The 16,115-nt window shown below is 45.3% G+C and overlaps 1 protein-coding gene across 1 annotated transcript in view; it reads left to right on the top strand.

The window, feature by feature from the left end:
- Nucleotides 1-16,115, top strand: part of SCUBE1 (signal peptide, CUB domain and EGF like domain containing 1) — a 210,808-nt gene that overhangs the window by 52,861 nt on the left and 141,832 nt on the right. Inside the window, exon 4 of the mRNA XM_032221864.1 lies at nt 4,326-4,454. Within this exon, the coding sequence (XP_032077755.1) occupies nt 4,326-4,454 (129 nt within the window). The remainder of the gene's footprint in view (nt 1-4,325; nt 4,455-16,115) is intronic.

The following is a 16,115-nucleotide window of genomic DNA, read 5'->3' as shown; positions in this document are numbered from 1 at the left end:
ATATTTCCGTGGAACTAACTACCGACACATCAGCAATCAAAATATTACATTTCAAGCCCTTTTCAGTACTCAAACTCTGCTGCTGCCTGATTTCCCCAAGTGCAATGTTCTGGAATTGGATAGCTGAGATTTATGCAGGCAGACGGCTTCCTGATGACTGCATTTCTACAGAGGTTCAAGAACATAAATTAATGAAAGTCAATTGCAATTTATGTTTCTCAAATTAGTTCCAGATCCAATTGTAAAAGGAGCATGGCATGAAAGAAAAACACACTTTCTAGCCAAATACAGCTCATGTTGGATGAAAGGCTGTCATTAAAGCAATACTGGGGATAGGAGCGTCTAGACTGTAGTTTAAGATTGTTCATTATTTTTCTTGCGGATAATTTTGACCATTACCATAAAAGCATCATTTACTGCAGGGAAGGGAGACTTTCAGACATGCCCAATTTACAATTCGAATCATCTCTCTCTCACACACGCACATAACCTACTATGCACATTCTTTCCTCTTTTTTCAAGCATTTGACAGAAATGCATTGCAGCAGTTTGGAGAATTCATTAGGGTTTGTCTGCCGTGCTTGGAGCTTTTTTTTTTTTACTTTCAAAAATCCAGCAACTTCCCATGGTTTCATAAAGAAAGGGCCCCATGTTTGTAATAGGAACATAAGATATGCATATTGCACATTTTTCTTTATAATACATCACATTTCCAGTTTTGCAATGGCAGTGAACTGTCAATGTACAATTAAAAATATTTTTTTAAAAAAATAAGATATGCATATTGGACCTCAGTCCACTTTATTTAGAACTAATAGTAGCAACACCTCACAGTTTGGGTCTGGAGTTTTTTCCCTCCACAAATACTTGGAGGTTCCATGCAAAGCAGTCTTTCTATAACCTTTCACTCAGTGGTGGGATTCAATATTTTTTTATTACCGGTTCTGTGGGCGTGGTTTGATAGGCGTGGAATGACTTGGTGGCCGTGGCAGGGGAAGGATACTGTAAAATCCCCATTTCCTCCCCACTCCAGGGGGAGATTACTGCAAAATCCCCATTTCCTCCCGATCAGCTGGATCTCGGGAGGCAGAGAATAGATGGGGAGGGGGCAGTCAGAGGTGATATTTACTGGTTCTCTGAACTACTCAAAATTTCTGCTACCGGTTCTCTAGAACTGGTCAGAACCTGCTGAATACCACCCCTGCTTTCACTGCAGATTTGCACTTTGTGACGAAGACAGAGGAGTTTGTGTTGGGAATGAGTTTCACAAGGAGTTTGGGGAAAATGTTTAGGACTGTGTGTCCTTTATTATAGCTGTAGAAATCCTCTGAAAGAAGGGCCTTGCAATGTGTGAGAGCCTTTAAGGGGCCTATTTCTCTTAACCATGAAAGCAGCCATGTTTTCTATAAGTTTGAAATCTTTTCGGGCTATCTCTGCATGAGAGAACCCTTCACAGCTACTTTGCTTCACTGGGAGAAAGCCTCTATTGCAGGAGTGTCAAACCCAAACCTGTGGGCTGGATCGGGCCCAAGGGGTGCTTAGATCTCGCCCAAGGGCCACCCTGGAAACAGTGAAGGACTGGTCCCTGGTGCCTCTACCAGCGAAAACGGAGCTTAGGAGGGCCTACCCAAGCTCCATTTTCAGCCATGACAGCCTCCTCCTCTGCCAGTGAAATCGGAGCTCTGTTTTCATTGGCAGAATAGCAATAGCAATAGCAGTTAGACTTATATACCGCTTTCAGGGCTTTCAGCTCTCTCTAAGCGGTTTACAGAGTCAGCATATTGGCCCCAACAACAATCCGGGTCCTCATTTTACCCACCTTGGAAGGATGGAAGGCTGAGTCAACCCTGAGCCGGTGAGATTTGAACAGCTGAACTGCAGAACTGGAGTCAGCTGAAGTAGCCTGCAGTGCTGCATTTAACCACTGTGCCACCTCAGAATGCTGAGGCCATCGAGGTGCCCCTGATAGGAGTGATGTAGAGCTGGCCATGCCCTCCCTGATCACACCGCCCTCACCCTGAGGACAAACACAACCCTGATGCGGCTGTCAATGAAATCAACTTTGACACCCCTGCTCAGTGGTGGGTTTCAAAAATTGTTCGAACCTACTCTGTGGGTGTGGCCTCCTTTGTGGGAATGGCTTGCTGCCCATGTGACCGGATGGGAGTGGCTTGCCGCCCATGTGACCGGATATGAAGATGCCGACGACACTTGTCAGAACCACCTTAAATTACCTCACACACAGCACTGGCATGCATAAGAATATGATGTAAACTTGTTTTTTAAAAGGCATCTTTGGTTTGCGTTAAAACAACTTCAACACACGCAATGTTCTGATTGCACCACAAACGCAGCAGTCATCCTTACCTTTCACAGAGGCCCTGAGTTTTATAAATATGAGCATGATAGTGTAGAATAATCATATCCAAGGACCAGGGGTGGGTTTCAAAATTTTTTGGAACCTCTTCTGTAGGTGTGGCCTGCTTTCCGGGTCCACTGGTGGAACCTCTTCTAACCGGTTCGGTAGATTTGACGAACCGGTTCTACCGAATAGGTGCAAACTGGTAGGAACCCACCTCTGCCCCTGCTCTATTGCAACAAAATATGTCTGTTTGTAAGATATGCTGTATACTCCAGTTCTTAATATAGTACATTCCTTCCACAATGAGTGCCAGTAGCCCATCTGCTTTAAACACATTTCCCTTTCCCTCCAAAAAAGACAGACCAACACACCAGGAATGGCAATAGTGAAGTGTGGCCATCCCACCTCTCCATGTTTATAATAATTATGGGAGTTACGTTGGGGGCACCCAGAGAAAGAATATGACCACTGTCCATTAATCAACTTCCACCTAGCAGTAACCATGAGAAGTGCAGAGCCGTTTTTATTAAGTTATGGGAAGGGTAGGTGTTCTGACCTAGGCTTCACAAAATCATGAAGCAGACTCCTTGTCCCGACAAAACCCCTTTTTTTATTAAGCTAATGTGAATTCCTCTCATTCACATCCAGCAAAGTCCCGGCAAACAGTCTTTCAAGGGTGAATTTACAACCACAGACCTTATCAGGCTTGGAGAGCTGCCAGGCTGATATCTTCCAAATGCAACGCTGTACAAGAAAATACTTGGCAAGGAGTCTCTGAGAGTCACGAACAAATCTTCACACTAGTTAAATGAACAAATTGTCTCTGCAAACTCCACTCCCCTTTCACTCCTATTTATTCCCTATGGGAGGGGCCATTCATCGTCTACCTGTGTCTTTACTCCCAAGTTGGTCCTTGTTCCTTAACTATTCCCTTCTCCTGGCAGCTCTGCGCATATAGGGAACAGGCTCCAGCTGTTCTTCTGCCCCACTGATCTCTGACTCTGAAGGCAGCTGATAACTGTCGGACGGTCCTGGCCCCATATCTTCCTCTGACCCAGAGCACTCATCAGAGCCTTCCCCAGACTCCATGTTCCTCCCCAACCTCCTCACTGTCTGAGTTTGCCACCACCTCTGTTGGCCACTGGCGGGCCACAACAGTATGCGAAAGGGAACAAGTTTGAGAAAGTGCATTTTCATTTGTCAGGAGAACAATCAATCATCAGTTTAGAATAAATATTCCTTACTTTGCTAGAGCAGGGGTGTCAAACTCAATTTCATTGAGGGCCGCGTCAGGGTTGTGTTTGATTTTGGAGGGGGGGGGGTTGGCCAGCTTGACGTCACTTGTTTCAGGGGCCCTCCTGAATTTTGTTTTCTCTGGCAGAGGCACCATGGGCAGGTCCTTCGCTGTTTCCAGGGTGGTCCCCTGGGCCAGATCTAAGCACCCTGTAGGCCAGATCCGGCCTGCACTGCAGGCCTTGAGTTTGATACCCCTGTTCTAGAGTGGATATCTAGGAAGCTTCAAGTAAGTTCTTCACAGCTGATGATATAGGAGTGTCCACTGGATATCGTTAATAAAATCAAAATGGCTGCCAGAATGGCGTGATAAAAGCGCCATCTTTTTTATTGCATCATATCTGTACCCTGCAGACAGCTCAGTGGGAGTATTACAAAATATGCAAGATCTTGAATGTAAAACAAGAATTTATTGAGACCCCACCCAATAATGGCATTTCTGGATAGATTAAGAAATGAACTCCTTATAAATGGAAATTATAGCATTTTACCATTAATTGCCTTTATTGTTGATTAGACCCTGGCCATATCAAAATACAGAATGAAACATAAAACGTTATACAACTATTTTAGCATTAATTTTACAATATTCATCAACACTGATTTCTGTTAAATTTGGTATTGTGTGCCTGGCACTAGGCTATTTTTCCTTCTTTTTTCTTGTTTTCAGACATTGATGAATGTGAAAATGACTTCTACAATGGCGGCTGTGTACATGAATGCATCAATATTCCAGGGAACTACAGGTGTATGTGTTATGATGGCTTCATGTTGGCTGAAGATGGACACAATTGTCTTGGTAAGTCATTATAGTACAGAAACTTGGTGGTCATATGATATAATTTCTTATCTGTTAGATCCTTCTCAATCCTCCAAGGAAGCACAAAACTATCTAATTCCTCTGATAAGGCAATCATCATGATCTTATTCCAGGTTTTAAATATAGTTTATTCAAGTATTTGACTAACATTCAGATTAAACTGTGGATCTGGAACGATGATCTAATTGAGTGGTGAGTTCCTAACCGGTTTATTACTGGTTCGCTGAGAGGATAGGTATAGGTATAGGTATTTTATTTGTATGCCGCCCTTTTCCCTGGGGGGACTCAGGGCGGCTCACAGATCAGGGGGAAGGGAGGACAAACCAGGTTAAACACATAAGACAATACATCATTAAAAGCACAACATTCATACAATTCGGGTGGGGTTGAGGTCTTTAGCCCCAGGCCTGTCGGGACAGCCAGGTTTTAAGGGCTATGCGGAAGGTCTGGAGGGTGGTGAGGGTACGAATCTCCATGGGGAGTTCGTTCCATAGGGTCGGAGCTGCCACCGAGAAGGCTCTCCTCCGCGTGGTTGCCAGTCGACATTGACCGGCTGATGGAACTCGGAGGAGGCCTAATCTATGGGATCTGATTGGTCGAGTGGAGGTAATTGGCAGTAGGCGGTCTCTCAAGTACCCAGATCCAATACCATGAAGGGCTTTGTAGGTGACAAGGATGTTGTGTGCGCGCACTGATTGCGTCACTCACACCCACTGCACGTTGCTGCATATGCGCAGTTGACTGAAAACTGTTCTGCGCATGTGCAGAAACATGCCGGCGATGGCACAAGAGACTGGGGAACTGGTTCAGGGGCGTGGCAGGCTTGGGTCAGTGTTGGTTCCAGTGACCTAGGCTCCCATACCACTACCGGTTTTGCCGAATCGGTCCAAACTGGTAGGAACCCACCACTGTTGTAATCTGTGTAGAGTAGGGGTATGGCCGGATCTGGCCCATGGGGTGCTTAGATGTGGCCCACAGGGTCACCCTGGAAACAGCAAAGGACTGGCCTGCAGTACCTCTGCCAGGGAAAATGGCCTTGGGAAGGTCGTGGGCATCAAAAGCCGTCGCAGCCGAAAACAGAGCTCGGGAGCCTGTTTTCTCTGGCAGAGCACTCGGGACAGTACAGGAACCCCCGACATGAGTGATGTTGAGCTGCCCCCACTCCCCCGAGGTCAAACACAACCCTGATGCAGCCCTCAATGAAATCGTGTTTGACACCCCTGATGTAGAGGTAGAATCTGTATAGGTATGGAAATGAAGGTGACTGGGGAATTCTGGGAGTTGAAGTCCGCTGAGCCTAAAGTTGCCAAGGTTGGAGACCCCTGCTTTAGGTGAAACAACTCTTTAGGTGAGGGGTAGGGAACCTTCTTTCTGCCAAGTTCCAGTTGGATATTTATAACATCGTTCACAGGTTATACAAAATTATCACTTTAAAAATTAGCCTGCTATAAAATCTTACATGAGGAGAAGATTTTAATGAGAAAGTTCTTTTTGAAGTATTTTAAGGTGGTTTTTTAAAAAAGATTTAAGTATTTAGATTTAAGTATTTAGATTTAAATATGGTAGATCTGTCTCATTCTTTAAAAGAACGAGTAAAATAGAAATGTGTATCCTTCTTCACCTTTTCTGTGTGTTTCTGCTTATTGTATAAAGACTCGTATTGTTGAAAAGAAAAAACACACACACACACAAACACACACACATACCAGGAATATCATAAGCAAAATCTGCAAATATTTTGGCAGGTTTGGATGATTCAATATTTTACCCATTCTTTTGTGAATAATTTTCTCAGTAGAATAATACTCTGCAATACAATTTTCCCATTAGGGACTGTGTATAGTAATGTTGCAAAGGCAACTGCAGAATGATAATAATGTTTGTAACCAGAAAAAAAAACAGAAATGTCATTTCCATTTAAATTTGTGGAGATGAGGGTGATTTATTACTCACTATGGTTTCTTTCTTAGTCGAGATTTTTTCTTTTTATTCAGATGGAATGAGTTTTATTTTACCTTCTTTGGTTGAGATTCCTTGGCTATACATTTATATTGGATATAGTTCATGTCTGCCCTTGGGGGAAAGCCATTTTTTATTTGACATTTTTATTGAACAATTTCACAAATATGAGAAGAAATGACACTATGGGGGTTTTCAATCTCATCTGGTTAAATATAATCTGTTTTAACATTGTAATTGCTTGAAACAGCACAAGTTCCTTCTGAAGATTATTACTTGATGTTCTGTTCGGGCAACATAGGATTAATATTTAACTTTGAGAAATGAAGACTCCTCAAGACCTTAATTTGAAACCAGTAAGTGAAATAAATTTTCTGTTCCTGGGCAGATAGGCTCGAAATCCAAAAGTCACCACAAATTTTTTTTAAAAAAGACATAGAAATCAGAGAAGAGCAACAAAGATGATTAGGGGCAGGGATGGGTTATTACCGGCATTACAGCCAGTTTGGCATGTAAAAAAAATTGCATTGGCATCTAAAAAGGTTTGCACATGTGCACAACATTAAAAAAGGGGGGGAATTAAATTTCTGCAATGAAGATTGTTCAAGATGGCGCCGCAACAGATAGAACGGGTTTGGGGGCATGGTAGGCTGAGTTACTACCTACTCAGCCGAACCGGGCTGAACCGGTAGGAACCCACCTCTGATTAGGGGGTTGGAGGCTAAAGCATATGCAGGAATTGGGTATGTCTAGTTTAGTTTAGTGAAAAGAAGGACATGGGGAGATATGATAGCAATGTTGCAGTATTTGAGGGCGGGGGGCAGGACAAGATGCAATGGAGAGAAGCTAATGAAGGAGAGAAGCAACCTAGAACTAAGGAGAAATTTCCTAATTTCAACCAGTCGAAAGAATTGAGAAGTTATGGAGACTTTAGAAGTTATGGAGACTTTCAAGAAGAGACAGGACAGCCATTTCTCTGAACTGTATAGACTTTCCTGCTCGAGCAGGGAATTGGACTAGATCACTAGCAATGTCCCTTTCAACTCTGTTATTTTATGTTTATCTATGCATAAGGGAAATATTTTCTTACAGGCTCTAGGCAGATTTGCTTGGAGAAAAATAATCCACAGAGACTTATTTCTGTGTGGAGTAAACTTACAGAGAATCAAGGCAGAATAGCAGCAAATTTCTGTCTTTTACCTCCCAAATAAGGACCCGTCTTACTGTATTTCCCCGAAAATAAGACAGGTCTTATTTTTTTACCCCCAAAATAAGCACTTGGCCTTATTTTCAGGGAGGTCTTATTATTTTTGAGGTGCAGGAGGCGCCAAGCGTGATCACTTCATGGCTGCTGCTGTGCTGCAATATTTTGGGGGAGGGCTTATTTTAGTGCATGCTCTCAAAAGCCCAATTGGGGAGGTCTTATTTTCAGGGAAACAGGGTACCAATGGGTGTTTCCATCTTATTCTTCAAAAACATACCAGTACAAGGTCAAAGTGCCATCAGAGAATTTTTAAAAAGGCTTTACTTACCCTGATTAGTGTACACAGGATTTTGTCAACCACTGTTTGGAAGAGGTTGGTCATCTTTTTCTTTCAGAATGTTCTTCTCACTTCTTAGCCTAACGTCCATCCCTTACTCTCCCAAGAGATCTCTCATCCAAACTAGATACAATAGCAGAGTTGGAAGGGACCTTGGAGGTCTTCTAGTCCAACCCCCTGCCTAGGCAGGAAACCCTATACCGTTTCAGACAAATGGCTATCCAGCATCTTCTTAAAGACTTCTAGTGTTGGGGCATTCACAACTTCTGGAGGCAAGCTGTTCCATTGATTAATTGCTCTAACTATCAGGAAATTTCTCCTAGGTTCTAAGTTGCTAAGTTCTCCTTGATTAGTTTCCACCCATTGCTTCTTGTCCTGCCCTCAGGTGCTTTGGAGAATAGTTTGACTCCCTCTTCTTTGTGGCAACCCCTGAGATGTTGGAACACTGCTATCATGTCTCTCCTAGTCCTTCTTTTCATTAAATTAAACATACCCAGTTCTTGACCCTACTTAGTTTAAGATTGGCTAAACAGAATACAAAGTACAAATTTCTACCTTAATGATTATTCAGAAGTGTAGACAATCATTCATTAAGTAAGGACTGACTGCTCCCTTAAAGCAACCAGACATTCATGGATTTGGTCCAGGGGTGGGATTCACTTACCTTCCCTACTGGTTTGCAAATGTGAGTGTGAGCGTGCTTGCTTCACTCGCACACGCCTTGATTGCACATGTGCACTGCCTTCTGTGCATGAGCCAGTGGTACATTTCCATTTTTACTACCGCTTTGCATGTGCGCCGCTCATGCACATTCACTCACATACATGCGCAACACTTCTGCGCATGCGTACCTCCTACCACTGCCACTACTGGTTCACCCGATCTGGGCTGAACCGGTAGCAACCCACCTCTGGCATGCGCAGTGCTCGCACATTACGTTGGGGCGGGTAGCCGCTGCTGCCCTCCCGCAGCTGCTGCTACCAATTCGCCTCAACCAGAGAGAACTGTCTGAATACCACCTCTGATTTGGTCTGTGCATTATGAATGGATGAGGGACAGGGGTGGGTTTCAAAAATTGTTTGAACCTACTTGGTGGGCGTGGCCTCCTTTGTGGGAGTGGCTTGCTACACATGTGACCGTATGGGAGTGGCTTGCTAATGCCGCCGCCACTACCACTGCTACCGCCGCCCCCCCCCACCCGCCTTCGGCCGCGTAGTGCACGCCAGCCTGCGGCTTTTGCAAGGGAAGGCCTGGAGGCCTTCCCTCGTGAAAGCTAGGCCGCCGCCCCCCCCACTTCAGCCGCTACCGCCGCTAATACCGCTGCCACTAACGCCGCCCCACCCACCCGCCTTCGGCCACGTAGTGCACGCGAGCCCGCGGCTTTTGCAAGGGAAGGCCTGGAGGGACCAGAAAAATGAACCAGGCTTGGCCAAGCTTGAGAGAAATAAGAGAAAGGGAAGCCAATCCATCAGTGGAGAGAGGGGACCATGCCATGGTTTGTCAGGAGAGGCTCCCACAGAGAGGTGGCTAAAAAAAGTCAAGACAGAAGATGTGTTAACTTCAGCATCTTCAGTTGTTGAATCAGATTCTGCGATCAAAGTCTGATTGCCTGGAGGTGACCTTGTTTAGGGAGGCTCACAAGATCTGAAAGAGATGTTATTCAACCACAGAAAGATCTAATAGTCAGCCTTCATAGGAATTTTATTTTATTTTATTTATTGCATTTCTATGCCGCCCTATTCCCAGAGGGACTCAGGGCGGCTCACAAACCAAAATGGGGGGGGGGAATACAAACAAGAGGAAAACAACAGACAAACAACTACAACAATTTAAAAACAATCAACAACCACACAATTCGAGCGGGGACGGGAATTCGTCAGCCCCAGGCCTGTCGGAACAGCCATATTTTAAGGGCTTTGCGAAAAGCCTGAAGGGTGGTGAGGGTCCGAATCTCCACGGCGAGCTCGTTCCAGAGGGCCGGAGCAGCCACAGAGAAGGCCCTCCTCTGGGTGGTAGCCAATCGGCATTGGCCGGTAGATGGAACTCGGAGGAGGCCTAGTCTGTGGGATCTAATAGGTCTGTTGGAGGTAATTGGCAGCAGGCGGTCTCTCAAGTACCCAGGTCCAATACCATGAAGGGCTTTATAAGTGACGACTAGCACCTTGAAGTGTATCCGAAGACCAATAGGCAGCCAGTGCAGCTCGCGGAGGATAGGTGTGACGTGGGTGTACCGAGGTGTACCCACAATCGCTCGCGCGGCTGCATTCTGGACGAGCTGAAGTCTCCAAATGCTCTTCAAGGGCTGCCCCATGTAGGAAGAGCTAGTTTGGAAAATCTTCAAAGATCATAAGAACTGTTGTACCTTATGATTCATGACAAATGTATCATTTCTTTTATGTACACGGAGAGCATCTGCACCAAAGACAAATTCCTTGTGTGTCCAATCACACTTGGCCAATAAAGAATTCTTTTCTATCCTATCCTATTCTATTCCTTTGCCATTGTAATAGATTTTAGAAATGACTTCGAATTTAACCACAAAAAAACATTTTATGAAAAATGAAAGGTTCATCATTCATGATGAATAACTGGATAATACATTTTATCATGAAAGGAAGACAGTGTTTTTCAAGTGGGGTCAAAAAACCTTACTTATTTGCCTTCCTCCACTCTTTAAAAAAAGGACCAGCTCAATCCTTCTCCAAACATCAAGAAAAATTAGATTTACACTTCTGGGGGGGAAAAATCATTTCAGAAACTGCCAGATGTGAAATGTCAACAAGTTGTAGCATTAATTGATTTAAGATTACACAATCACTGCCCTGATTACAGAAAGCAATGTTTCCTTTTCTTCTATTCTGGATGTTTAGCTTTGTTTTCCTCTCTTTGGACAGCTGGTTACAACATGTGGATCATAAGAACCCCAGATGTATTTTTCTGTTCCTGATATTTGTTGTCTCTACATTACTCAACAGCTCAACTAAGTTTTTCCCCCTACATTAAAGCACTGATTATTGTTAACTGAGGCTAAACAAATTTTAGAAAGCTTTGTGTGCTATATAAACACAAAATATTTGTGAGGAAATGATGAAATTGGTTCCTTCCTTGATTTTCCTTCTGTTTTAATACTTTGTTCCCGACTGGTGCTTGTTCTGTAGGCACAATTTCAGAATTTGTGATTCTCATACCTTTTCAATTCTACCTCAGTCTAAGTGCATGTGAAATGACCCACAAAATGAAGCCTTTCCAGTTGTAACTCTGTAGAGCAGGGGTCCCCAACCCACAGTCCATGGCACGGCAGCGGGCCACGGCATGCCCGAAACTCGGCCACACAGACAAGTGAAGCCCTATTCATGGGATGCAGGCAGCATACGAATCCACGCCCGCTCCGGTCCACGGAAAAAAACCTCTCTCCACGGAACTGATCCCTGGTGCTCAAAAGGTTGGGGGCCACTCAGTGGTGGGTTTCAAATCCTGTTCCAACCGGTACGGTTGGAATGGGACCAGTGGCATCCTCATGGACGCACGCAGCACACGCATGCGTCTTAGCACCTCTGCGACACTCCGCAATGCTCCAGCTGCTCTGCGGAGCGTCGTGCAGGCGCTGTATGCACCATGCACCTGCGCGGAAGCGTAGAAGCCTTTAAACATCGGTAAAGAGCTGGGGGGGCCCTCTGGAGCACCATAGCGGAACAGTATCTGGTGCTCCGGGCTGGCTCTGGTACTCCCGTACCGGGGCGTACTGCCTGTAACCCACGACCAGGGCCACTGCTGTAGAGCTGTGAGCAGTCTGTTTTTCTATTGGCAGAAGTTCTTGCTTCATCTACCTCAGCTGTTTTAGCATTGTATTCTGGGGGCTTAAATGGGAATGGTGACATGATGGCTTCAGGAGCCCCCTTGTCAGCAGCTGTAGCAAAAGCAGGGTTGCATATCATCTGAGCTGTTTTACTGTATATACTCGAGTATAAGCCTAGTTTTTCAGCCCACTTTTTGGGCTGAAAAAAGCCGCCTCGGCTTATACTCGAGTCAGTGAAAAATTTGCCCGAAATGGAGGAGAAAAAGGGGCGGGGCCATGCCGCTGGGTGACACTCGTGAATGGCCCAGTGCCCCTGTGAGTTTCCCCTCCCTCTGTGTCAGTTTGCCGCGCAGCGCGCACCGCACCATCCCCCCTCCTCACGTTCTAATGTAATGCAGGGCTGTCTTACGATTCCCCTTCCTCCCCCTCCTGCCGCTCTGCAACGATGTCGCACATCCTCCTTGTTATGGCAAGCAGCCACATAGCGATGTCCCACCTCCTCTGGTACAGTGATCCAATGATAGGAATCACTGTGCCGTGTGTCATAGGAGGCGGGACATCGCTCCCGCGGCTGCACGGGACATTATCATCACAGCGGGACATCAGCATCATGAGGTGAGTGAAGTATTTCATTGAATACACCGCTAGTTTACTGTTTTTCTTTGAAATAAATATTCAAAAACATTATTGGTATCTATTTTTATTTTTGAAATTTACCGGTAGCTGCTGCATTTCCCACCCTAGGCTTATACTCGAGTCAATAACTTTTCCAGTTTTTTGTGGTAAAATTAGGTGCCTCGGCTTATATTCGGGTCGGCCTATACTCGAGTATATACGGTAACTTTTTGCAGATGCTTGTTTGGTTCTAGATACACAGAGATCGAGGTGAAGGGGACGGGGATAACACTGGGAGATCAGTTTCTCCTTTTCTGGAGAAGAGAACCGGCCAGCTGCAAATTACCTTGCTGAGTCTTGGATTCACACACACACACACACACACACACACACACACACACACACACACAAACACACATACACACACATTATGTTGTGAATGCAGTAGGAGCCATTTCTCTTCTTTCACTTTTATGTGGGTTGGTATAATTGTATCATTCCACACTTTTAGCAACTTTTAGCATCCTATTCATAGTGGCTACTGGTAGGCATTGCTCAGAATGTACCTCATTTCAACAAAGTCAGAGCATGCCTTCCTGGCTGCACTTGGGGAAATGCTATCCTTTCACCCACATAACCTCCAAGTCAGGGGTGAGATTCAGCAGATTCTGACAGGTTCTGGAGAACTAGTAGGGGAAATTTTGAGTAGTTCGGAGAACCGGTAAATACCACCTCTGGCTGGCCCCAGAGAGGGGTGGTAATGGAGATTTTGCAGTATCCTTCCCCTGGTGTGGGGTGGGAATGGAGATTTTGCAGTATCCTTCCCCTAGAATGGGGAGGGAATGGAGATTTTGCAATATTCTTTCCCTGGAGTGGGAAGGGAATGGAGATTTTGCAGTATCCTTCCCTTGGTGTGGGGTGGGAATGGAGATTTTGTAGTATCCTTTCCCTGGTGTGGTGTGGGAATGGAGATTTTGCAGTAACCTTCCCCTAGAATGGGAGGGAATGGAGATTTTGCAGTATCCTTTCCCTGGAGTGGGGTGGGAATGGAGATTTTGCAGTATCCTTCCTCTGGAGTTGGGAGGGAATGGAGATTTTGCAATATTCTTCCCCTGAAGTGGGAAGGGAATGGAGATTTTGCAGTATCCTTCCCCTAGAGTGGGGAGGGAATAGAGATTTTGCAGTATCCTTCCCCTGCCACACCCACCAAGCCACGCCCACAGAACCAGTAGTAAAAAATGTGCATTTCACCACTGCTCCAAGTTATTATCAAATGTAACAGAGCAATCAGACCGTGGCACCTTCTTTTTAATAATTGCTCAGATTTGTTGGGAATGGAGAGGTCCCGCGTGTGAGCAGAGCAAGTGAGCGTGCTCACATTTGCGAACCGGTAGCGAAGGTAAGTAGATTTCACGCCTGTGGTCATGTTTTCCTGGAAGCGACAACTCGCTCCAAGTTCCAAGCTGATACAGATCTTTCACTGATCCTTTTACCACAGGCTGTAGGTACCTCCAAAGGTTCAATTGTCACGAGAAGTCTTTTAAAGAGAGAAGGGCATCCCAAAGAATTTGCCCATGGACTTGTATTTTCTCCGTGGAAAGCTGCGAAGGATGCCATAGAGTTATAACTTTCCCCAGAGTGGGAGGGTAGAAGGGCAGTTTTCCCATTCTGTAGAACTCTCTCAATAAATGTATAAATGTTGTGCTCAAAGCACAAACAAGTACGCAAGAGAAAATGTATTCATTATGCAGCATTCCTTGCTTTGAACCATGAGTTATTTACAAATGAAATACGGTTTGGGACTTTATTTACAGAACTTTCTTATTAGTATACATAGTAAATATTCATTTATTTACTTATTCACTAGGCCACTCTAGCCTAGAGATGCTTACAAAACTCCATCCAGTAAAAGTGCTAAAAACAACAGAAATTAGAAACAAACCAAAAGAAAAGAAAAAAAACACTCGAATTGCAGTTGCAATAAACTTTGCACCAAAGGAATAAACAAACAAGAGGCCTACCTCATCCCTAAATTCCCCACTCCAAGCTTTTGGGAACAGCCAGGTCTCAGTCATTTTCCAGATGTTTAGCCAGAAAGGAACCTGCCCAACTTCAGCAGGGATGGGTATCAGCCATATATATGTATATATATATATGTATCAGAGGTGGGTTCCTACCAGTTCGCACCTATTCGGTAGAACCGGTTCGTCAAATCTACCGAACCGGTTAGAAGAGGTTCCACCAGTGGACCCGGAAAGCAGGCCACACCTACAGAAGAGGTTCCAAAAATTTTTGAAACCCACCACTGGCAAGGATCTTGTAACTTGACAGCTTTAAGACTTGCATGCTTCAATGCCAGAGTTTCTGAATAGCTACTTGGACCGACCTAAGTACTAATTCATAATTTCATATCCGGTCACATGGGCGGCAAGCCACTCCCACAAAGGAGACCACACCCACAGAGTAGGTTCCAACAATTTTTGAAACCCACCACTGGTATCAGCATTTCGAATAACGTACCCATTGAAAGCATAACACCGAGGCAGGTAGATTCCTCAAAGGACATGTTTATTGGGTACATCATATCGGCAGAGCCGGTGAAAACCAACTCTGACACTTCCCACTGTTTTCACTAATTAAAAAAATAAGACTTCCCTCTCCCACGTGTCACATTGTCCATTGAAGATGGAAGGCAGGATCCTCTCCTTTTTCCATAGCCCCCTGTTTCAATGACCTTGGTTCCCACAGGAAAACTTTTTATTTTGACTGTTGCCGAGCTAATTCTCCCCTCCCCTTCCCGTCTCAGGCTTCGTGGCAACTATGAGGCAGCGCAAGATGGCTTCAGCCAGGTTCGCTTCAGAGTTGGCAGAGGGGGGTGGGGAGTGGGTGAGCAGGAATGCCATTCCAAAGAGAGCAGATGGAGAATGAAACGTCTCATCTTTGGCCTCCCTGAAGATGACATTCTCTTAAAGACCTTAATGGAAGGGCAGAAACCAGGAGAAGTTGACAATCCCAATGATAACCAAATTCAATGCCTCTGGCCATGATTTTTTTTTTTTAGAGTTTTATTTGGCATTTATAGGCCGCCCTTTTCCCTGAGGGGACTCAGGGCGACTTACAACTCATAGGAGGGAGTGCAAGAGAAAACATAAATGTGAATGAAATAAAACGAAACAGTAAAACACAACATTCATTCAACATTCGGGCGGGGCGGATTAAAATCTTATCCCCAGGCCTGACGGGCTAGCCAGGTCTTAAGGGCTGTGCGGAAGGTCTGGACGGTGGTGAGGGTACGAATCTCCATGGGGAGATCGTTCCAAAGGGTCGGAGCTGCTACTGAGAAGGCTCTCCTCCGTGTAGTCGCCAGTCGGCACTGACTGGCGGATGGAATTCGGAGGAGGCCTAATCTGTGCGATCTGATGGGACGGAGGGAGGTAATCGGCAGAAGGCGGTCTCTCAAGTATTCAGATCCACTACCATGGAGAGCTTTATGGATGGTAAGTAGCACCCTGAAGCGCACCCGGAGATCAACAGGTAGCCAGCGCAACTCGCGGAGGATAGGTGTTATGTGGGCGAACCGCGGTGCGCCCACGATCACTCGCGCGGCCGCATTCTGGACTAGCTGCAGTCGCCGGATGCTCTTCAAGGGCAGCCCCATGTAGAGCACATTACAGTATTCCAGCCTAGAGATCACAAGGGCTCGAGTGACTGTTGTGAGGGCCTCCCAAT

Source organism: Thamnophis elegans, chromosome 7, assembly GCF_009769535.1.
Source record: "Thamnophis elegans isolate rThaEle1 chromosome 7, rThaEle1.pri, whole genome shotgun sequence".
In the NCBI taxonomy this organism is placed as follows: domain Eukaryota; kingdom Metazoa; phylum Chordata; class Lepidosauria; order Squamata; family Colubridae; genus Thamnophis; species Thamnophis elegans.
Note: the sequence above shows the minus strand (reverse complement) of the source record. Positions and strands in the feature narration are given on the sequence as shown.